Below are 25,131 nucleotides of genomic sequence, written 5' to 3' on the forward strand. Positions count from 1 at the left end.
GATATCCAAATCTATAGGTTTATATCAAGATTGATGAAGTTTTGCACACTTGAACTTCAAAACAAGAAGGACACTGTCTTCATCTGAGTAAAAAACTAAAGCCTGGACAACGCCGGAAACTTCAGTTAGTGAAAAATATCTGTTCGAATGATCAAATATGAGGACTTTTACCTCGCGTTTCTGGCAACGGCAAACATGTTGCCATGGAAACCATTTTTTGACATATTTGCAAACAATCATTTGATTTGGAAGTTAAAAATTGAAACAAACCTATTCAAATTAAAGTAAATCATGAAGCTGAAAATATCTTTTTCAGCTGAGCCAAAACACAAAAATATTGTCTCTTGTGTTGGCTGGAATAATCCAGAAGAATTATATTCCTGCAGGTTAAAAAAAACTTTATTTCATGGAATAATACTAAATAATAATAATTCGATAAATTAATAATTTGATACATTTCAGTGACGACCATTCTCTACTAAAATGGAATTTAGTAACTGGAGAAACAATGCTTGTTACTTCGTTGCCGGAGAGCTTTTTTCCAACATCTATTCACTTATTTCCCAAGTTAGGAACAGGCATCAGCGGAAATAAACAAACCCAAGAAAGTATTTTGCTTACAACAGCGGATGGAAGGTAAAATGATAATATAAATTGAATTCCTCCTATTCTGTGCATGTTTTGGTAAATTTTGGATAGGGCCTGACACGCTTATTACGAATAATTTTTAGAAAAAAACTTTATATTCGCCTTAATTACTATAAAAGAAAACTTTTTGCATTTCGGGCGGCGGAAAATTATGCATTTTGATTTTCAATTGCATAAAACCAAAATTCACTTCGCGAATCGATGTGGCGACAACGCGACGCCATTAGGAACGCACTGTTATGTTGGTATCACTGATGCATTAACAAGAGCTAAATACGACCGTTGCTATCTTCGTGGGATGCCGAGGTTTGTGTAATATGGTTTGTGATACAAAGGAAAGTGCCCCTTAATAACGCCTGCTCGCGTCAAGGCAAGAAAAACATCCCAGTTTTCAACTAGTTTACCGGCTACGCTAGGTTTGTGTAACATGGTTTGTGATACAAATCAATGTATCAGGGATACCAACATAACAGTGACGTACCTAATGGCAGCTGATTGCCGCCGCATCGATTCGCGAAGTGAATTTTGGTTAACGCAATTGAAAATTTAAATTCATAATTTTCCGCCGCCCGAAATGCAAAAAGTTTTCTTTTATAGTAATTAAGGCGAATATAAAGTTTTTTTCTAAAAAATATTCGTAATAAGCGTGTCAGGCCCTATCCAAAAATTACCCATGTTTTTATCTCCCTCGACTTAAATAGTTGTCTCCATTAGATATTTAGGTTGAAATCAAGTGTTGTTTTTTAAAGAACCTCTGCAAGAGACGGAATTCGACAACTTTACCGGCAATAACTAAGTAGTCAATATAAATATTTAAGTAATTTAACATTGACTGTTGCTCAAAACAATAAGTAGGTGGGTACTTTAATAAGAACAGTGAATGACTTCTAAAAAATATTTAATCATTTGTGTAGGTATTTAAATACTTTTCAATTTGTATTTTTTTTCGATCATTAGGTTTCACATTCTAACACAAAATGGCAGAATTGAAAAGTCTGTGAATGCCCACGAAGGAGCATGTTTATCCGGTCAGTGGAGTCCCGACGGTGCAGGCTTCCTCACAGGTTAAAACTTTTAGCCAAACTAAAAACTCTTCTTAAATCTGCCTCTAGGTTACTTCCACTAGGGTGCCCACAATTATATTCCATCACTTTTATTGATCTCATACGAATTATTATTAACAATATCCCTTTTTCACATTGAGAATGATAAAATGACCAAATATAATTAGTTCTCAGTAGCTCAATTGGTAGAGTGTTGGTCCTGTTAAGACTAGAGGATCTGAATACACAAAATCCCAGCTGTGGCTGTTATCTTTTTTATTTTCGGTGTCTTATTGTATTTTCATATTTAAATTGAGATTTATTTTCAATGATTAAACATTACAATTAGGTTTTAAAACTTCAATAAGTTAATCGTAATAACTAAATATAATTTTTGATATCTTGTCATCAAGCATTCATTGATGAATGATCATTTTAAAACTGTATGATAAATTTTCTACTGTCGGCCCAAAAGTATTTTGCTTGACTAAAAAATTTATTTTGTATAATCTTAGTATGGATTTGTTTTCAGCCGGGGAGGATGGCCTTCTCAAGGTGTGGTCTCGTAGTGGCTTGGCCAGGTCGGTGGTGGCCAGCGCAGGAGTCCCAGTTCACTGCGCTTGCTGGGGCCCCATGGGCTCCTCTGTCCTGCACGCTCATGCCAACAGCCTGGTGCTCACACACTTGCAGGGCAACACAAGGACCTTGCAGGTTTCATAAGTCTTATGGCATGGCCAGACGCACCTAATGTGTAACTTAATTAATCATGTAATGTAATAAGAATTGTATGGATTGCACACAATCTCAATGTGAATCGTATTGTTCGTGTTTAACCATTACATGCAAAATGCCAACCTAAAACACAACCCGTTATGAGCATGCTATGACAGCCGTTCAAACAAGCAATTCAAGTGTGTTTGTGTTAAAAACTGATTGGCGATAATCACCACGAACATTACAATGTAAAGATTGTAGAGCCGTCTAGTGACAAATTTACATTACATTACATTATACCCATCAGAACCTGTTATGGATTACTTTTGTGTTTTTGTCTACTCTATCCCACCATTTTGTAATATTCATGTAATGTCCTTTTTTTCAGTGGAAGGCTCATGAGGGTTTAGTCCTTTCGGTAGATTGGAATTTCAATAAAAATCTCATCCTTTCTGGAGCTGAAGATGGTGTCTATAAGGTGACTCGATAACCTTTAATCATAATAATAATATCTTTATTCCAGGATGTGGGGAGGTGAGTGAAATCCCATACATCCCATAGAGAGTATAAGTATATAACTGAAAGTAACTGCTAAATATGAAACTAAGAAAATAGAAATAAAATTAAAAAAATAGATTAAAAATTAAAATGAGATTAAAGCAAAGAAGCACAGGAATCCATCGGATCTAAGATTGTGGGAGCAAGTATCTTTCTCCAATGGTCTTCAATGCTCGATCCTGAAGACAGACGGGATTCTATGATGAGAATATTTCTGGACTGGTTTATCCTTCACCCCAGTCCTGCAATCCTGGTTCTTAATAAAGCTATAAATCCTGGAACTCGCCCTTCTGTAAACATTGAGGAGGCACTGCAGTGCCTGGGAATTCCGAACATCAGTCAATATGCGTTAATCGTAGAGCTCGCATGTGTACATTAATGATTTATCCTACAGATGGTAGTACAAAAGTAGAGTAATACAATATGTTCGATAAATCAACCTCTCCTACGTAAACAGGTTTTTTTACATTGTCATTTATTGTAACTCCTTTGTGCTGTATGACCAAAAAAAACTATAAACTGCTTTCCTCAACAATCAGGATTTTGAAGATACAATATTTTACATGGAGGGGTCGAAATGATGAAGATAATAATGAGGCATTTACTTTTGTTAATTTAACCCACTGTACAATGATTCTATCAAATTATGGTCTCACTGCTGATAGAATAGCTGTAACTTCGCCCTATGTTACTTGTGGTGTTTATGAGAAAATTTGGAAGGGACGGGAAAAATGCCTCTGGGAAAACTTCTACGTTACATAAGTGGATTGCAAATTAGACCCTTATTTATTTTCAGTCCTCTAGTGCTCATGAAAACTATTTTGTGTAATGCCTGCAATAGTATTCATTATTATAAAATGTTTTATTTCAGACCTGGGACCTGTTTGGACAGCAATTATCAACCAGCATGAAACATGACACCCCGATACTGTCAGTGAGCTGGGCACCCACTGGAGATCTGTTTGCCATTGCTGGATACAATATCTTGAGGCTGTGTGACTCCACTGGGGTAGGTTGATCCTCGCCACTGCGTGTTTTCCTTAACCTGTTGTAAGTCATGGTAGTATTTATGTCACTACACACTACTACTACATGACTTTGCATGACAATATGGCATTATACATACTTATTTTGCTTATTGTTGGACAGTTAAATGAATTTTTCCAAACTCCAGTTGATCTTAATGGAAAAGGGGTTTCGTTATGTAAATATTTATGCAAAAATTTATGTTGGTATGCGTAGTATTTTTAGTGAATTTCCGTTTTGCAGTGGTCCCATTGCTTGGAGCGTCCAACAACTGGAAGTATTCAGAGTATTTCTTGGTCATCGGATGGGACACAAGTTGCAGCTGGCTGTGCAAACGGGCATGTTTTGTTCGCTCACATTATTCAAAGGTCAAACACCAAAATTTTAACAAATAACATTGAATAAACAGTGACCGGATAAATCATCACAATGATAATTCATCACACCTTTAAAAAGTTATGTAAAGTCATGGAAAGTGATGAAACAAAAACTTTATTAACTAAGTTAAGTAGGTTAGGTTAAAAAAAAAAATTTTTCATCGTTTCTAATGACTTTATATCACCTTTTAAAAGTGTTAAATTGAAAAAGAGTGAATTGTCACTGTGTTGAGTTATCATGGAACCGAATAAACATATTGGGGATGAAGAGTGGTAGTGGTAAGTGAGAAAAAATACATTCTGTTTCTAGGCAATTGGACTGGAAAAATTTCACGTGCATCCTGACAGGCCGTAAGACCATCTCCATCAAGGACATTGCCAGTGACACCACTGACCAGCTGGACTTTCCTAATCGCATCATCCAGATGGCCATGGGCCACGGTCACCTTGTGGCTGTCACAGCCAAACAGTGCTACATCCATTCCTCCATCAGTTGGAACACTCCTGTCATATTTGACCTTAAAGAAGGGAACATCTGCTTGCTGCATCTTTCTGAAAGGTTGGTGGTTTCATCACATTTGTTGCTGTGAAACTCTCATAGATCCCTTTCAGCATGGTTTAGTACTATTGTGCACTCAGAACAAAATATTATGCAAAAGTATAATACAGCCTTGAAGCTCAAGATTGTTCGGTTTTGTTTTCTAACAGAAGGTTGAGGAAATTTATTTTTTTATTTTTTCCGTTCCCATAGGCAGCCAAAGGTAGGGCCTATGTAAAGGAAATAAGATTTTAAAAATATATATCAGGGCTAAAAGGTGTAGGAAGGTATTGTATGAACACTGGTGGTGAAGACCATTGGTCTTCCACATGTGATAATGAGAAATATAAAATAGGACCTATTCGGCGAGCGCGGTGAGCTTGCAGCGCGGGCAACATCGGGAACTCCTGTACATACCCGTGGCCCTGTGGAGTCGTAGCCTAGCATGGTGCAGTGGGGTGCACGGCGATGCGGGGGTCAGCACCCAGGGCGGGCTGACTGGCCACCTTAGTTGCAGCTAGATGCTTGAATAGGACTGATTGACTTGGTACCGCGACGTAACCGCTTTATATAGGGAACACTTGCGCCTGGTAAAATTGAGAATCTTCCCGACCATGTAATGTTCTGCCCTTTCTACTTCAAACTTTTTCCTTCTCTTCTTTCTACGATAAATTTTCTTTAAGTCCCATAGGTAACTTTTCCATAAGGCTTTGGTTATGTATATATCCGGGGTAGGAAGGTCCTCCCTGCCGTCTTTCAAGCCCTTGCCTCTCTCTTTATTACACACCCCTTCAAGTGTGTACATCCTAGTTTGTCTACGTGACGTACGACCTTGAACGTACTCATTTCACGTGACGGTTCAGTATAAAAAGGCTTCACCGAACGTTGTGTTGGTTTTTTGTTTCTCGGTTTAGAAACCTAGTTATCTATGTATGTGTGGTATCCCTTGGTTCTTTTGAGATAGAGTGAGTTGAATCCATTACCGCTGTGTTTTAAAGCCATCTCATAAACCTTATTTTTCTGAGTCGCCTGCTCTTCAAACTAGCTACGTGAGTCTACCTGTCATAGGGTTATGTGAGTATAATAAAGTGTTAGATTTTGTATGTGTGATGAACATACGATAAATTTATGGTGTTAGTTGTCGGCGCCATCCATGTATATATTTTGGGAGGGGAAGGAGAGGAAAGGAAATGAATTTTTTTTTCAAGTTAAGATTGGCTCCTCCTCTTTACCAAACAAAACCGATGGATGATAATTTGAGCAAGGCGATCGATATCTGCGTGTCTGGATATCACAACCGGCCGGGTCTCCCCTTGTTCCGAATCGGCAACCGTCACGCCAGAATAAAGAAAACCAGGTCTCATCACCAATTTCAGAATTGCCCCAATCTCATACACCTCCAGGAAAATCTACTTTACTGAGTGTAGAAGGGGAAAACCATGACATCCCTTGTCACGAATCTAGTCGCGAAAGTGTGACACGTAAGGTCCTAAGTTACGTGCCACCTCTAGAAAACGTTGTAACTCCCTCGTCGTCAGGGATTTACATCCCTTTCTAGGTCAATAACATAGATAACACACGACGATCTTGTCGACATTTAGCCTGCCTTTAGCGATAGGTTGTGTGCCTACCCATTCAGCCAATTATCATGTGAGATATATGTAAGGTCTACTCGAAATGCCAAATTTAGGATGAGGACTGTCTGTATTTTAATATTTGGTTCCAGTATTTATTTTATGAGGTTACTAGCACCCTCGTGTATTAGGTATGGGTAACTTCTACTGAATACCTATCCTCTCAGGTAGGTATAAACGGATAATTGGTTTGATTTTTGCATTTAATTTAAAGAGGCTGCCTACCTCTCGAAAGGTACCTGTTGAGAAAAGTTGTTCGGTTGGTAGTTTTATTTCGGAGATTACCATCTCCCTCTTTTGACTCTAGATTTGTTTTTGTGCATCCCAATTCGTAACTTAGAAAGTCAAACAATAGATGAAAAATATTAAATTAGAAAGTCAAATAACAGAAGAAAAGTTTTCATTTTGTTCCGTCTGGTTGCATCCGATCGCTTTCAATTCGGGAGGTCATACGCTAGCAAAATTTCCCCTTTGACTGACTGTACACCGCGCCTCTCGGCCTATATATGAAAAGGTCATTGGCCTGTCTCTCACTCACAGCTGATTGACAATCCGTCTAGGGTATTCCTTTTAATGATAACATTATTTGGGCGGCAGGTGTCGTAAACTTAGTTGTATCCGTCTTTTAAAGGGGTCCTCTGGAATTTAATAAATAATATAAAAAACTCACCCAGTTAGTCATCTCTCATTCTCAGCGTGAAGCTTACCTGGTTACACTATATAGCTAAATCACTTTAATTTTCGACCTCCTCCCTACGCCTATAAAAGGGTAATTAAATAATTCTGTAAATACAATTGTACCTCCCTAATCTCTGTTTTACAACGCAATCATTATTATTATTATTTTCATGTTTTTAATACAAGTAATTTAGTTTGAACTACATATTTACGAAGTCACGTTTAATTTAACACATTTTATATTATAATCGCGATCGCACAACCCTTAGCGCCCCTGGGGTGATTTTTCACAAAACGGCGCTCTACAAATTATCCAATTATTTTATTGTCATTATTATTAATTGTATTTTCACTGGGTCCAACCACTTTCACTTCACACAAACACCGGTTCAATAATATTTCACTTTAATTCAATATACAACAAAGCTTTCTAACACCATTTGAATTCACTAATTAACTGTAATTTCACACAACACTTCTGATTTGTATCCATTTCTCGGGGCTGTCAACGTACCCAAGTTCAAGACTCGACTGTTTCATCGATCTCTGCTCCTTTCCCGTGGGAACATGGCACTTCAAGCCCGCCTGTCAACAAATCCCATCTGTTAGCCCAAACAAAAAATTTTTGGAGTACATTCATTTCGTTTATTTATGCGATTGTTCAAACCATCACAACCACAAGTAGATACACTGCCGGCTTCAATGTAATTCTAGGAGGTACTACATATATGTACTGCGTCCTGCACTGGCAGATGTCCAGCATTCGATGTACCATGAATAACATTGTAGTAGCGTACCGCTACAACTTGAAATCATGTTAAACGCAGCTCACTAAACTGATAACTTTTTTTTTTTTTTTTTTTTTTTTTTTATAGTCGGAGGCGGTTTACTTACGTTCCCCGCGAGCACTTAGGCCATAGGCCCATTGTACTATCTCCCATTTTACCTCATTCCCTTGCCAGTAACCCGGTCCCTTTTATGAAGTTCACCAGGGCTGTCATTGGATATGTGGCGATGTCTTCTGGTTCCACACTGTGTCTTCCCAGGTATCTGAGCCTTATTCCCAGCAGAGCGGGGCATTGGCACCATAGGTGAATTGGAGTCTCTTCCTCCTCTTCACATTTCCTACAGATGTTGGTGTTTTCCACTCCCAACAGTTGCATGTGTCTCCTGAGATGGCAGTGTCCCGTTAATAGTCCTACCAGTTCCCTCAGTGAGTTTCTGTCCATATCGAGTAGTTGCCTGGTTCGGTTAGGGTCCGGTCCGTTTATGAGTACTTTAGATTGCCTCATTCCGGGTGCCTTCTTCCATTCCTTCCAGTGTTGGGATTTGATCCACCTCTTGATATGTAGTTTGGTGTGGCAAGCTGCTACTCCTACGGCCGGCTCAGATCCCACAAGTGGTGCTTTCGCCCCTTTCCTTGCTAGTTCGTCAGCCCGCTCGTTGCCCTCAATACCTTTATGTCCCGGTACCCAGAGCAGGGTTACTTTATTGATGGTCGCCAGTTCTATTAGGATAGTCCTGCATTCCATCACCAGTCTGGAGTCGCATCGGTTACTTTCCAGTGCCATTAAGGCCGCCTGGCTATCAGAACATATGTTTATGTTCTTATTTCTGTACCCGATACTCATATTCTCCTGTGCGCAGACTAAGATGGCTTTCATCTCAGCTTGAAACACAGTGCAGTGCATTCCTAGAGGTATACTGAGTTCCCTCTTAGATCCCTGTAGACAGACCCCGGCCCCTGTTCCTTCCTCCATCTTGGACCCGTCTGTGAACCAGATTAGTTCCTGTTTGGAGTTTGGACCTGGGACCGTGTCCCATTCCTCCCTTGTGGGGTACGTCACTTTAAACAGCTGTCCGAAGAAGTATTCGGCTTGTTTGCCGTCCTGCTTCATCCCAGCCGTCGGACTAATTGCCCTCAGTCTTATTCCTATCTCCGTGTGACTGTTTCTGGGCAACTCTCCTCTCCATTGGCCATTGCAATGTAACCTGTAGGCTGCCGCCATCGCCGCCCCCTCTATTTCTATGTTTAGTGGGGGTAGGTTCAGCAGCACTCCCATGGCTAGTATTGGAGTGGTTCTCATGGCTCCTGTGATGCTTCTGCATGCAAGTCCCTGTATGTGATTGAGTGTGACCATCACTGTTTTCAGTGTTGTTCTCCTCCACCAGACCAGGGCTGCGTGCATGATCCTTGGTTTTACAACGGCTGTGTAAAGCCATTGCATCATTTTAGGTTTGAGACCCCACGTTCTGCCGCAGATTCGCCTAGTTGCCCACATCAGAGCACAGGCCTTTCTGCCTACAGTTTCCACCTGGTTTTTCCAGCTCAGTTTGGCATCTATGATGACTCCGAGGTACTTAACCGTGTCAGAGGGTTCTAATTCCTTTCCATAGAAGGTTGGATTGCTCCATCCTTCTAGTTTCCTTTTACGCGTAAAGATTACTAGTTCTGTCTTGTCTGGGTTGACTGACAGTCCTGTTTCTTCACACCATTCTTCCACTGTTGCCAGTGTTGACTGTATAAGGCCTCGGGTTGTGTCTGCATCCCAACACCTTATTATGGTTGCAATGTCATCCGCATACCCTTGCGTATATAGGCCCCTGTTGTTGAGTTTCCGGATGAGGTTGTCCACCACCAGGCTCCACAGCAAGGGTGATAAGACCCCTCCCTGTGGACACCCTCGTGTCACCAGCACTTTGATGCTTACCTCACCCCTTGTCACCGTAAGTATCCGGCCTGAGAGCATGTTCCTCAGCCACCTTCTGGTGGTTTTGTCGAGTCCATGTCTTTCTGCCGCTTCATCAATGGATTTAATAGTGGTGCAGTTAAATGCTCCCTCTATATCCAGGAATAGCCCTACCGCCAGTTCCCCAGTCGCTTGTGCCTGCTCCAGTTTGTACACCAACCTGTGCAGTGCCGCGTCAACTGACTTACCTGCTTGGTAAGCAAACTGTAACTCGTGGAGGGGCTTCTCTTTCAGTGCCCCGTCCCTTATGTGCCTGTCCATTAGCCTCTCCATTGTCTTCAGAAGAAATGAGGTGAGGCTAATTGGGCGGAATGCACCTGGTTGGTCGTAGTCAGCTCTCCCCGGTTTGGGTATGAACACTACCCTTGTCTTCCGCCATGGTATGGGGATGTATCCGAGGGCACAGCATGCCCTCAGGATCTTCGTCACCGGAAGTAGGATTGTATCTAGGCCCCTCTGTAGAAGTGCCGGAAAGATTCCATCCTCTCCTGCGCTTTTAAAAGGGTCAAACCCTCTGATTGCCCATTTAACTCTGGAGGGAGTAACTATTTTAGCCGCAGTGTCCCAGTCCTTACCTTCCCGTGTAACTCGGGCTGGTGGTGGACCGGTATCATCTGCTTCTAACTTTTTGTAGCCGGGAAAATGTTTCCCCAGCAGTACCTCCAACTCCTCCTCCCAACTGTTGGTATATCCTCCATCAGCTTTTTTGAATGGGCCTTTTGCTGCCCCTGGGTCTTTTGCAAGAATTTTTTGGATTCTTGCAGTCTGTGGGATGGTTTCCACCTCCCCACAGTATTTCTCCCAGGAGCATGTTTTGGCTTTCTGGATTGCCACCTTGTACTCTTTCTGGTATTGCTTGTGGGCATCCCAGTTTCCTGACTTTTTGGCCTTGTTGAAAGCTTGCCTTACTATTTTCCGTAGCTCCTGCAGTCTTCTGCTCCACCACGGTGTTTTGTCCCTGGTACTTGTCTTCAGAGGGCAGCTATTTTCGTATGCCCTTATCATTGAGTCCCTCAGTACTTCTACTGCGTCCTCAATTTCTTCGGGGCAGCCGTATTTAGCTGGGAATCTTGTCATTCCTATATTTAGTTCCTCCGAGTATCTAGTCCAGTCAGTTGCTTTTGGGTTCCTATATGTATCGGTCCCCGTTTTGCTTGTTTCTCCCTCTAGTTTAAATTGTATGTGTCGGTGGTCCGACAGGGATGGTTCGTCCGATACTCTCCATCCTGAGACTCTTAATGTTCCTAGGGTGAGGTCTATCACCTCCTGTCTGTTACTTATAACGAAGGTGGGTTCCCTACCTCTATTAAGAATCTCAAGGTTCACTGTCATCAGGTATTCCAGGAGGTCCTGTCCTCGTTTGTTGATGTCCGTACTCCCCCACACAGTGTGGTGCGAGTTAGCATCTGCTCCGAGTATCAGTTCCCTACCCTTCTCCCTGCAGTCTTGGACGAGTCTCGTTATTTCCCTTGAGGGTGGTGGTTCCACAGAGTCATAGGGCATGTATGCTGATGCCACAACTACTTCCCTGCTTCTTTGGTCCAGCGTGACCTGTAGCTTCACAGCCACTAAGTCCCTACTGCAGTGTTCGGGTAGCAGTGTGCCAGGTATCCCTCTGATGAGAATACAGGCCCTGGGTCTGTCCCCCGACTCGTTATAATAGATTAGACCTTGGTTCATGTTTAGTCCTCTGACCTTCCCCCTATAAGTCCAGGGTTCTTGGATCAGCGCGACGTCCACACTGTCCCGAGTGACTCTACTGCTAAGCACTGCAGTCGCTGCCGGACTGCGGTGCAAGTTTATTTGAATGAACTGTAAGTTTTTAGCCATTACTGCCTAATCCTTAAGTCATTCCTCCTATTTACGCTCCTCGGTGTTAGGAGAGCGCACCGTGAAAGTGGCCTTCCTTATCCCGACATGCGCCGTCATCCCCATCTCCCTCAGCACCTTCACACTTTCCTCGTCCACACTCATGATCAGGCGATACATGTTCTTATCCCTGATCGAGTCGTGGACGATCCATTTTTTTGTGTGTAGCCGGGGAGTCTGGTTCTCCAGCAGTTGTAGCAACCTATCGGTGCTTACTGCTCCATTTTCGGGGATTACTGCCATAACCTTTACGTACTTTGGCAGTTCCTGCAACCCCACCACCTCCAGGTCGCAGCCCTGCCATTTCCGTATGGTCGGCACCATCTCCCTCAGCCATGTCTCTGACTCCTTGTCGGAGCAGGTCATTTTCAGGACGCCCCTCTGAGTGAAGCATTCGTCGAATCTGGGTTTGAACTGCCCCTTTGGGATGCTCAAAATCAGATCCGCGGCCGCCTCACTCACGAGGGCCTCCTGCTCTTTTGTAAATTCTTCCTCTCTGTTCCTATGTACTACAGCCACTCGAATTTTATTTCCAGCGGCTTCCGCATAGGTAGCAGAGGTGAGAATTCCTCGGGGCTTTTTCCTGGAATTTCCCGGTGAAAGCCCCAAGGGTTTGGGTTCTGGTGAGGTTCTTCTCCTCTTCCCAGCCTTCTTTTCCCCGGGCGTTCCAGGTTGCTCCCGGTTACCTTCTGCGGTCCCCGTTAGCTTCCGGTCTGTCCCTGGTTTGCCTTGCCTGGTTCCGGCCTTCGAGGTCCCTGGTTGTCCCCAGCGGACTTTTACAGTCCCTGGTTGTTCCCGGTTTCCTTCCTGCCGCCCCTGCTTCTCTCTTTTGAGTTTTCTCCTCGCAGCCCCACTGAGTTTCTTCCCACTGATGTGAATTTTCTTCACATCGTCTGACAGGGACTTTACCTTGTCTTCCTCAGCGGTGGTTGTTGGAGTGAGTCTCTTCTTTAAGTCCCCCCCTCTCCGCTGGTTCCCCGAGGGCCCCAGTTGGAGTCGGGGGTTCTTAAAGAAGTTATTTTCCAGGTCCCCTGATGGTCCCTGCATTTCCACGTCTGGATCCCCTGGGGGATCCCGCCGTGTTGCGTCCGTCGGAGGTCCTTCTTTATGGTTCCCAGAGGGCCCCTCAAGGGAAGAGTCCACCAGGGTGGTCCCATCTCTCCTCTCCACTTCCTCTTGGTTCCTCAAAGGCCCCAAGAGGGATGAGTCCACCGAGGCGGCCTCAACTCCTCCTTCCACTCCCCCTAGGTTCCTTAAAGGTCCCTCGTCAGTGTTGTTTTGGTTTTTGTTTTTACAGTCCATATTTGGTCCCACGAGTATCTAGGGAAATAAAAGGTCCACCCCAGCAGAGCCCCGAATGCTGGGGTAAGGTCTGTATACTCCGAGATGCGACCTTGTGTCTCGGAGGAACCGTTCGTGACACTGTTCCCCAGTGTCATTCAGCCCTGAGCACGGTATCTCACACCTTAGCTTGGGATGGCTATTGCAGGTCGTGTTTCCACTCCCTGAGCGATGGGTTCGCCACACTCCCTACGCTTAAACTGATAACTTAAAATACTTTTATTATTTCTGAAACTACCGAGGAAGCCACAGAGTGATGAAATGAATTAAATACTTATGTGTAATAAAATGTGACATAACGAAGAAAGGGGTGTAAGGAGATTGTATGACATGGAAGTAAATAGTAGAAGAAGTCAAGGAAGTCTGTAAACTTTTAAAATTCTTTACGGTAATATGAGTCGTGTAATTTCTATACCCGCTATATCAACTTTCATTGATTTGGAGAAAACCGCAAAAAACTGTCACATCTCTAGCGTACATAAGTAATTGCATTACAATTTTTTATATAATGAATTGGAGTAATAAAATTTCGAAAAGCATTTATTTTTCTATATATGTCTAGCAATAATTAAGTAATTTCGATAAATAAAATGGATAAAGCGGATTTTGATACTCACTTCGTGATAAAGAGGCTTTTGAAAGTCAACTGAGCCAACATGGCGGGTTTAGAAACACACGCGTAGATCATTTTGACACACGTCAGAGCGGCGGCCATATTGTATTTTGGCAAAATAACTTCTTGTGATTGCTTGAATCCGATATAGCGCGTTTTGATAGTAACTTTCTGTATGATATAGCGGATTTGGTTTCTCACTCGCAGTTTTCACATGGTTTTTGGTCGTGATAAGGAGGGTTTTGAAACTCAATTTTAGGCTCCTCTTGTTGCTTGCAAACATATGAACAAGATGTCATACTCAGATCATTCTGTCAAAAAATCGTATATAGCGGGTATAGAAATTATAGGATTCATATTATTTCCACCTTAAAAATGCACTCAGTTTTCCGGTACACTAGAATTTACAAACTCATAACCTTACTCCAAACCATTCACAACACCAAGCAATGCCGGGCACATATTGAAGTCCATGAAGTAACCTTTTGTCATACAAATAAATCCATTTCTGAAACATTATTCTAAAATATTTACATTTGTTTTACTGAAAAATGGCTATGGAAAGAGTTGAAGCGACAGTCAGCACGCTCCCATGCCATATCTACTTGATTATTTTATTTATGGTTAAAGCAACAATGTAAATAACATATTATTGTCCTATTCAGGTGTTTCTGTTTAGTGGAACGCTCCAGTGTGAATGTGTACAGCTACCTGGGCCGGCTCATCGCAAGTCCTCGCTGGGGCTCCATGAGACTGGACATTCTGGCCAAGAACTCCATTTCGCTGGGACCTGATATAATGGCTGTTGTCGATCAAAATGATCCTAAACGTAAGATTGTCAAATCACCTCAACGTTACTATGTATGTTCACTGATTCAAAGGATCATTTGGCTGAATTTCATTGGCACATTCCGAGATGGTCAATTTTAGACCTCTTCCCATAAAACTCTAATAATTACACAATCCAATGCAATTTTTCGTTAATACCAGTGCAATTTTTAGACCAGTTAGTAGCTGAGTGGACAAAAGCATCGGGTTCCTACCGAGATGTCATGGGCTCTATTCCTCTGCTAGCTAAGATTTCCATTTTGAAAATATATAGACAGTAAAATTAGTTTTTCGATATCTCCAAAAATTATGTAGTTACGCACTTTCAAGGTGAACATGGGTGAAACATGTGCAATGGTGTTTCGTGACGTCATATGAGACACGATTCAGTAGAATTCATAATTCAAATGGCAGTGCTGCAGTACCGCCGTGCATGTACTGAAATGTCACAAGCTTTTCGCCAGGCCACAAATATCAACATTTCGATGGCTTATTCAGTATTTTCCATAAATTCAAAAAGTTCTCATGTCCTCAGCATACTCTAATTAATATCATACATTCATAAAAAACATGAAATTTTATTGTAGGAGACGACTTCATCTCAAAAGATAAGTTACAAAAAATATTTACTATTCAGGATCATGATATTATGCAAATCTATGAAATTATGTCAGAGTCTCTAAAACCACCACTAAACCTTCCATTTCATAAGAAGATTGGGGCAAGCATCCTCTTGCACTCCTTTACATAAAGAGTTTTCTTGCATTAGTCTATAATTTGACCAAAAACAAAGTTCGTCCTACCATCATCCGCAACAAAGCACGGTGCAGGAGTTGAGTGCTGCATGGCAAGCAGAGATGTGCTTTATTTCAAATAAATCCATTTCAAATGGAAATGCAAAATGGGTATTTTCCATTTTGCATTTTAAATGCTTTTCTAAAAACCATTTTGCATTTTGCATTTCAAATGCTTTTCTCAATGCATTTTCCATTTTAAATGCATTTTGCAACATTCTTCCTACTTTCTCCACTCATCAACCCCAAATATCAGTCGGTCCTCAACCTCACTATGAGAGATAATTTACATTTGTCAAGTTGCTCCCTGGTAGGAACCGTGGCAATTGAGTGATACCATTACAAAAAATACTGATTCAAATACTGAACATGGCCATGACGCTGCAGTATTAAATGTTAGATAGCAGTTTCTATGTTTTTACGTTGGCAACATTAGTCCCGTGCAAATTTTTTGTGGTTTCATAATCTGTAGTCGTGGTGTTTTTGGATTTACCATCATGTAATATGTTCTACATTGATGTCCATTGTTAAATGACAAAATTGTTTAAAAATTCTATAATTATTTTAATTGTTTGACCTGAGAAACCATTTTGCATTTTCAATGCATTTTGAAAATAGGTATTTTGCATTTGAAATGCTTTTCTAAAAACCATTTTGCATTTTGCATTTTCAAATGGAAAAGTTTTGACCCATTTCCATTTTGCATTTCAAATGGTTTTGGGTACCCATTTTGCACATCTCTGATTGCAAGCCACAAACGAATGCTAGCGAACTATAAATTACGCTGTTTCTGCGCATGGAAAAACATGTGCACACCTTATTTTGCTTGCAATCTACCTCTAGTAAAGTGTATATATATTATTGTTGAGCCCTATAGCCAGAAGATTTTTGCAATAATAGTGTTTTCGACTAAGTTAAATCATAATAATTTATTTTCAGTTGTCCATATGTTTGACCTTCCGACTGGCCTTGCTGTGCGCAGTTCTACAGACCACACCATCACAACGGTGACCCATTCAATGTCCATTTCTGAAATTTATCTCAACCAATCTGGTCCCCCCGCTGAGAGGCAGCTTGCCCTCGTTGACTTCAACAAGGATCTCTACATAGCTTCTGTAAAAGAATCGAAAATAAAATTTCACAAATTAGGTAGGTAAATGTTAAAAAAAAATCATGTCGGTGTAATACTGCGGAAGAACCATTTATAGAAATGTTCAGGAGGTACAAAAAACTCTCTAGAGATAACTAACACATCCTTGCTTGGTTACTTACAACGATTTATTTGTTTTATTGACTTTGATCATAGACATATGAATATTAGTAGACCTGCCCTAAGTAATTAAAAGCGTATTATCCCCACTCCCCATACCGGTTCCATTGGAGCCGGCTGTGCTCGCGTATGGCCTCAAGTGAAATTTGAAAACGTGACGTCATCATTCTTGTGCGAACTATGGTCGAGGCATCATCGGTTCATTTTACGAAATAACACGGCAAAATGTTGACTTGTACTATGAAAACTTGTAAAAATAGATGTGAAAAAGAGAATAAACCCAATTGTCGTATTACATTCCATATATAAGCATTATTTTACTTTATTTTAAGCATATTCACATCGTATAATATAGATCAGTTTTAGAAACATATACTATCACACCGAGAAACGTCTGGACGCGAAACACAAAGCTGGTTGGTTGTTGGGAAGTAAATTATGAACATTTATAAAAGTGTCTTAACTAAATACTTAAACGAAATATTCGACTCTGAAAATAGAACCGAATCTTTTTGCCGAATTTGGACTTCGCAAATTTGTTCATAACGTGGCAAGTAATTTGCGCTCCCATGTAAAAATGTCTATTCATTCAAAAGCAGATTTTACTTTTAAGAAGTAAATGGTGATATTATAATGCGAGATGCCTATTTACTGTCAGATTGATTTATTGACGAATCACAGTCAGCCTTACTCCCTTCGTTCTTCAACAGTTGATTTTACCCCTCGCCATTATCTTCTCGTCTATTAATTCCTATGTCTGTGACTTTGATCAATTTCAAAATCTGAAAGCACCAATCAATTGTTTTGTTCAACAGAAAGCGTCAAAAAAAAGTATTTTGAAATTATTGACTTATATTGTCTTATATAAGACGGCATTGAACTTACAAAGCCGATATGTAAATTTAGATGTAGGTACATAAATATGACATTTTTTTTAGATACATACGAGGGGGCGTAATTAAGTTCGCGGATTGGGTAGGTAGATGATTAGTGGGGGTGTCGCTGAATTGGGTACTAATTGAGCAACTCATTATTAGTATAAATACCGGGTTTTATCGTAATAAGGTCATTAGTCTTTGAGCGATCGTCGACCAAACAAGTCAATCAAAGGGAGAATTGTGAATATGAAGGAAATCTAGTTCCGTGCTGTTATAAAATTCCTTACCAAGCAAGGAAAATCAGTTCAGATCATACTGGAAGAGATGTCATCTGTGTATGGGGACTCTTATCCAAGTAAGACTATGGTTTACAAGTGGCATACCCTCTTTAAACAAGGCAGTGAGTCGCTTGAAGACGACCCACGGCCAGGAAGGCCTATCGAGGTGACCACTCCGGAAATTATTAAAAAAGTCGAAATATTAATACATAATAGAAGATGCCCGACTAAAGAAGAAACAGCTCGCAGATGTGGTTGGAGTATCAGATACAACCATTTTCAAAATTCTTCACGACCATCTTGGCATGACTAAAGTCGCAAGATGCGCAAGATAGGTTCCGATAATGCTCACGCCGCCTCAAAAACAACAGCGCGTGGAGTGTTCTAGTGCATTTTTGGACCTCTGTTGGGAATACAAAGATGGAGTGTTGGCTCAAATTGTTACTGGTGATGAAAATTGGGTTTATCATTATGAACCTGAGTCTAAACAGGACTCTATGCAGTGGCACAAGAAAGGCACACCACCACCCAAGAAGTTTAAGGTGTTACAATCAGCTGGGAAAATCATGGCGACAGTCTTTTGTGGAAACCGGAGTTTACTACGCTTCAATACTAGAGCAATTAAAGGAAGCCATCAAGGAGAAAAGAAGGGGAAAATTGACCAAAGGTGTCCTCCTTCTGCACGACAACGCTCCTGTTCACAAGAGCCGTGTTGCTATTTATTTATTTTGTAAGAAACAAACAGCTTTTATATAATATGCAGTGATAGATATAAATAAACAAGTTAATTGTAGTCAAGCCACAGAAGTTTCTTATGTTAAAGTGCATTAGAAATGAAGTTTTAGTTTCTTAAAATTAATTTGGTGTTAAAGGAAGGGGAGAGGAAGAGGAAAATAGGAAGAGGATAGGAAAAGGAAAATAGGAAGAGGATAGGAGATGCTGCCGATACATTCCATACTCTCATATTAATAATCGATCGTACGCATTGGCTATGGCTGCCCTGCAGAAGATGGGCTTGGAAATTTCACCACATCCATCCTACAGTCCTGACCTGGCTCCCAGTGATTATTACCTTTTTCCAAACTTGAAAAAAGAACTTAGTGGGAAAAAGTTTTCAAGTGATGAAGAAGTGAAGGATGCAGTTTCGGCGTATTTTTTAGACAAAGACAAATCTTCTTTTTTTGAGGGTATACATAAGTTAATTGAAAGATCCGAAAAATGTATTAGGGTAGCTGGTGGATATATTGAAAAGGAAAAATAAATTTAGATTTTTATTTCCACTCCTTACCCCACATTCCGCGAATTAAAAACGTTCCCTCGTATGTATGTGTGTAAAAAAATTGTCGGTAAAAAAGGACTACACCCAACTCCAACACAAACCATCCAAACCCCAATCAATGATGTGAACATGGCAGCTAAATAGTAATGTATTGTAATTATAATACTCGCCTTTTCACTAAACATAAAACTTGTTTAAAAAGGAACACAGTTCAATCTCTGTAGTCAATTTGTGTCCGTGTAACGTAAAATTATGTATATTGACATCCTCAAAATATAATTTTTTTTTTACCTGGGAGAATGATTTTATGATTATTTGTACCAGCTGTCCAAGTAGGTGGGATCTGTTGGTGTGAAGATGCAGCTGTGTTGGTAGCTCTGCAAGAAGGCAGGCTGACTATTTTCGGATGTCCCAGAGCACCGGCGTTTCTATCTCTAACTACAATCCACAGAGACGTAAGGTATAAATAAATCCTTATTATTTATATTTCAGTGGGTGCGCCTAATGGCTAATTGACTACCAAACAATCTCTCTGCATCTGGTTTGGTTTCAGAACTCATTGCCCGTTAATAACTGAGAGCCTCGTTATTCGGTCATTAATTAATTTCCTTACATTAATATTTTATTATTATTTGCAATTAATAATAATTATTATTTAATTCAAAAAATTGTGCCAAATTTTTCTCTTGCTTTATTTGTATGAAACTTTTACTTGTTCTTACCCATGAAAATAACAGAATATAGCTTTACTTGCAAATATAAAAAGTTGTTACTTTTTGAAATTTTCTTTTTTTTCTACAGAATGATACACCACATTTCAGATGTAGAATAAAAATAATTGTCTGTTAAAATATATTGGGCAGATACTTTTTACTTGCCTGGTTTCAATAGATTATGTTTATACTTTCCTTGATATATACCTAAATCTGTTCCAATTTTGAAAATGTCACACATACGGAATACTGTGAGAGTCTCGAGGAAGACACTGTGTTTTTAGTTACCGAGGCAAAATATACCACAATGTAAAGTGAATTTGCTCTAAAGGATGGTTTACACACTAGGACTTATTGTGCGTTTTATTGGATTCGATAAATCCTTATCCAGGTCAAACAGAGCATATAGACACCAAAGTATATATGTCTTATTGAATCGGAATGAAATCCAATGACTACTTCACAAAGCGTACGTTTTGTCTTCCGTTTTGCACGACAAATAAAACGTATGTAAGTCCTACCTTATAGACCAGCCTTTAGATAGGATTCTATACGCTCAGTGTGGTGTGTGCATATTATATTCTATTAAAATGTAATTGTATTGACCGCAGTGATCTGGGCAAGAACCCCACCCTTGTTAGTATAGAAGAAGGCAGAGTAGTTGTAAGGCGAGGAGATGGGTCCCTGCTACATATTGCCATATCTCCGTTTCCTGCCCAGCTTGTGCGGAAGGTCGCAGCCAATCAGTGGTCCCGAGCCCTCAAGGTACGCAATACTTATAAATAGAACAATATTAATACAATACAGTGCAACCTCTCATAACGAGCACCTCCTATAACGAGTAATTTTTATAATGAGCGAAACAGATGATGAAAATGCTCCCTTAACGAGCGACATTTCGCGTAACGAGTGACGCAAAAGGGCAAGTCCCACCTTCACGTCACTCACTTGTGAGCCAGTACTTCCGAGCCAGTGCATCAGTCTCTCGTTAGCACTCGTTCCGCTAGCACGTTAGTGTCGCATGTGAACACACATTTTTCCAAACTTGTGTTCCGACTTTTTTTGTAATTTATTTTTGTGCAAAGCTTAGTAACCCTTGCAAAAATGTCCCCGACGAAAAGATCAAAAGAACAAAGCCATAAGAGAATAAAAGTAACTGTGGAAATAAAACGTTAATGGTGCTGCCACACGCAAAGCTCACATCAACAGATAATATAAAGCACAATAGCGCTCGCCATACAATCCCATACAGACCCGACACACGTAAAAAGATAACGCGCTATAAGTGTGGTTCTGAACTTCGCTAACCGAATTTATTTTACGTAACCGCTCCCGACGCGATATTTGAAAAGTTATGCGTCCCCCTCTCCGCCGTAAAAAGGAGAGGGGGTCATTTTAATTGCGGAGCTACCGACTAAGTTCCGTGTTCCCTTTGACAGCCATGACATAAGCAGCCTAATAATGCATTTCTTATTTATTATGTTAGCTCATATCGTCATGTGTGCTAGTAAATTTAGAAACATAAAAAAAAACTTTATTTGGCAAACATACTTAACATATATTTAAAATATAAATATAATCAATATTTGAATTTGAAGTAAACAAATTTTCGCCCTTTGACTTTGACTTGAGCTTATTTTACAATAATTTATTATATGTCGCTTTCGTCGATCGGCGTGCGAACTGCGAATTTCCTGATTCGACGGAGAGGTTATGTGAAAATGCGCTATTTACGCGCAGATTGTTTAAAATCTAAAAAGTTTATAAATAGCATTTATAATTATATAGTTGGCGGCATCATCATCTGAGGATGAGCTGTCCAACAGATCCAGCAATAGGCGACAAATATCATCCAATTCGAAAACGTGCTCAAGCTGTCAGTAAGTAAAGTTGTCACTTTGACAGATGAAATTATGTTCCTCGGCCGCTCTCGAATTCAACTGACCCCCTCTCCTACCATAGGAAGAAATATTTGATAGCGTCGTGTGTCGGTAGAAAAGATGATGCGCTGTACATTAACTTTTGATGTGAGCTTTGCGTCTGGCAGCACCATAAATCGTTGAAAAGCCAGAACAAGGCACTATCCCCAAAAACAAGGAAAAAATTAAGAAGATAAATGCTATGATATTATATGCAACACCATTCCATTACTCCAGCCTATGGACCAGTATGTTATTTCTAACTTTAAAAAAATCTCCACTGAAACACTCTTCGAGCGTTGTTTTGAGGTGACTGAAGGGACAAGTCTCACTCTCAGAGAGTTTTGGAAAGATCACTTTGACATCGCTTCTTGCCTCAAGATGATTGATAAGGTGTAAGAAGGTGTTACCAAGAGGACTCACTTCTGCTTGGAAGAAGTTTTGGCCAGAGAGTATTGTCGAATGTGATTTAGAGGGGTTTGAAACAGAACCCGTGGAGTCTACAGTCATATACAGATAACAACCATATTGATGAGCTTGTGGAAGAGCACAGTCTTGTGGATATAAGAGATTATAAGAGCTTATGGAGATGCATTGTGTTTCACGGCAAGAAGTTATGGAGGAGAGTTTGTTGGTGGATTAGGAGGAAGTAGCAGAGCAACATGCGAAATGCTGAAAGCATGGGAAACTCTTGCATCGTACATTGAGAATAAATTGCATTATACAAATTTATTCAATGATAACGCTGTGTCACATTTTCACCAAATTGAAAAAAATAAATGTCTCTAGACAGCTTTCTAGTAAAAAGAATGAATTATGTGTCATAAATTCATAATGTTTGTGAAGCCTCTAACTTTGTATTTTTTTAACTGCCTTGATTATTATCTGTTAGTGTTACATTTATATTGTCCCTTAATAGTGGTTATTCTGGCAACAAACAGATACCTACGCTACTTAAGTCACCTGTAATTTGATAATATCGGTTATTTATGGGTTTGTACAGATTGGCATCAATGGAAAATAATTTATTATATTTCATTGATACATCATTTTAACTTTTTTTTTCTCTTACCTTTTATATTTTCTTACACTTTATACCTATGTTAATGGCACATGTTGTTCCGTATGTTTTGTAAATAAATAATATACTAGTTATTTCGATTTTTTTCTTGTTTTTTTGCAAATCGAAATCGCATTCCAGGTTGTTGCGAACCTTAACAATTTATAAGTATGTAATTTTATTTGAAGATGTGTTAAAAAAAAATTGAGTATACAAAAATTGTTTCGCTTAACGAGTGTTTCACATAACAAGGAAGATTCTGGAACGAATTAAACTCGCTATGAGAGGTTCCACTGAACTAACAAATAGAAAAATGTAGGAAAGACTTCGATCTCATTCGCAAGTTCAAATTATAAATAACTATTTCAACCTTCCCTTCCCATAGACTCAGACATAATGAAATGCTGTTCTTCAATCAACACTACTAATTATGAGCTACGCAATTAATTATCTGGAATATTCCACGAGAGGAACATTAGCGACATATTTTGGTATTCGATAGAAGCTTAATCAAGCTAGTGACAAACGTACTAGCTGATTGCGGGAAGTTCAAAATAAATTAATTTTAATTCATAAAAATCACCTACCTACAGCCATGTAGCTATTACTCGCATGGTATTCATGTGTATGTTGGTGGTGCACCTAGGGTTTAATTCATAAAAAATTACTTACCTGCAGCCACCGTGTGGCTGTCATTCCAGTGGCTGATAATTCATCTATGTTGGTGGCACACCCAGGGGAACGGGACCCCAAAAAAAATATATATATGTATATATACATGTAGTATAAGAGGTATAACATTTTATGCATGTGTAATGCTTGCAGTGATTTTTAATTACCACAACTGGTAAGTACTGGCTAAGCACTGTGCATTAGGTTGTGTAATTCATGAGCAAGCTTTTTCTCACAATTATTACGGACTGCACCTTGCAGCCGGAAAATTACAGAAACGGACTGCACCTTGCAAGGATCAAAGAATTTTGTCTATTCTTATATGTATCACCAGTCATTGGATTCTACCACCTCACGGTGGAAAAATTTCGTAAACGGACTGCGCTTTGCGAAGATAGAAGAATTTTCTCGTGTGCTAATGTTTCTCACCAGTCAAAATCTAATTACGTCTGACAAACGCATTTAAAGTGATATATCAAGAGAGAGAAAAAGATGATTCAAATAATGTTAGTGGCAATATGGCAGTTGGGATTCTCGTGCGATAGGTATTCAAAAGATGTGAAATCTCCAGATCTCTAATTACGCATCTTAACTTTTTTAAATTATCTTTTTTTTTCCACATACGTACATATCTGGATAACATGTATGGCTTTCATTGAATAAAAATTAATAATAATGCATTGCATATTTTAATTTTTTTAACTGCCGGTCCCCCCAAGACAAAATCCTGGGAGCGCCACTAGTATATGTACATACTATCCTTACTCCTTCGTTTCTATTTTTTTTCCTTTTCATATGATGTAATGTTACTAATGGACAACAGTCCATAAAAACATAAATAATATATAATACAGTTAAACCCCCTTAAGAAGTTCACAAAAAATAAGAAGTTTTGCTTTTAGATTTGCCGCATAGTTAAAGACGAGTCCCTGTGGGCCTGCTTGGCCGCCCTGGCCTGGGAGCACAGGGAACTGGAGGTGGCTGAAGAAGCCTTTGCAATCATCAAGCAACCGCATCAAGTCGAATTTATTCAACAACTGAAGGTAAAAACAATTGCTTAGTTACTTACATATACAAAATCAATAATGAATTTACATATTTTGCTCGTGCTAGAAAATTTGACCTTAGTGATTTATAATTGTATAGCATTGTATTTTAATCAACCCAATTGATTATTACAATGGACTTAATTCATAAGTGCGGAATAATGAATGTTCTTATGTAATGTTTTCATAATTTCAATACTTTATGAATGTTTGAAATGTACATAATAATAATAATAATACCTGGATGACTTTTATAGCGCCGTTTTTGTGCAAAAACACCTCAAGGGCGCATATTCTTTTATGTTTTAGAATCCATCATTATTTGAAGTGAAAGTTAACGAAAGTTCGAGGGTTCTACAATAATATTTATAAGGATTAAGTCCCAATAGCTAGTGCCAGGATTTTGTGTTGGAGCATGTTACCTGCAAATGAATTTCTAGTCACTTTACATAGTTAAAGCAAAATAATTTAATGTTGTTAATCACTTTACTATTATGCGCATAAACTGCTTTACATGTAGGAGAGAAATGTACACTTAATTTATAGAAATAAAAATGTTTGTTTGTTCAAAACCTTAAATCTCCTAAAGTTTTTCACCGATTGCT

At 39.7% G+C, this 25,131-nt stretch overlaps 1 protein-coding gene across 1 annotated transcript; it reads left to right on the forward strand.

The window, feature by feature from the left end:
* Nucleotides 1–291: 291 nt before the first annotated feature.
* On the forward strand, nucleotides 292–24,541 carry Oseg5 (intraflagellar transport protein Oseg5). Its single transcript, XM_089631073.1, has 13 exons — nucleotides 292–386; nucleotides 463–636; nucleotides 1,606–1,712; nucleotides 2,224–2,402; nucleotides 2,794–2,883; nucleotides 3,835–3,972; nucleotides 4,233–4,357; nucleotides 4,677–4,925; nucleotides 14,455–14,618; nucleotides 16,351–16,560; nucleotides 19,441–19,576; nucleotides 20,441–20,594; nucleotides 24,383–24,541. Exons 1-13 carry the CDS (start codon nucleotides 292–294, stop codon nucleotides 24,539–24,541), a joined length of 1,980 nt encoding a protein of 659 aa, XP_089487199.1.
* The last annotated feature ends 590 nt before the right edge of the window (nucleotides 24,542–25,131 follow it).

Source organism: Hesperophylax consimilis, chromosome 4 (genome assembly GCF_061612785.1).
Source record: "Hesperophylax consimilis isolate HC1 chromosome 4, BYU_Hcon_1.0, whole genome shotgun sequence".
In the NCBI taxonomy this organism is placed as follows: domain Eukaryota; kingdom Metazoa; phylum Arthropoda; class Insecta; order Trichoptera; family Limnephilidae; genus Hesperophylax; species Hesperophylax consimilis.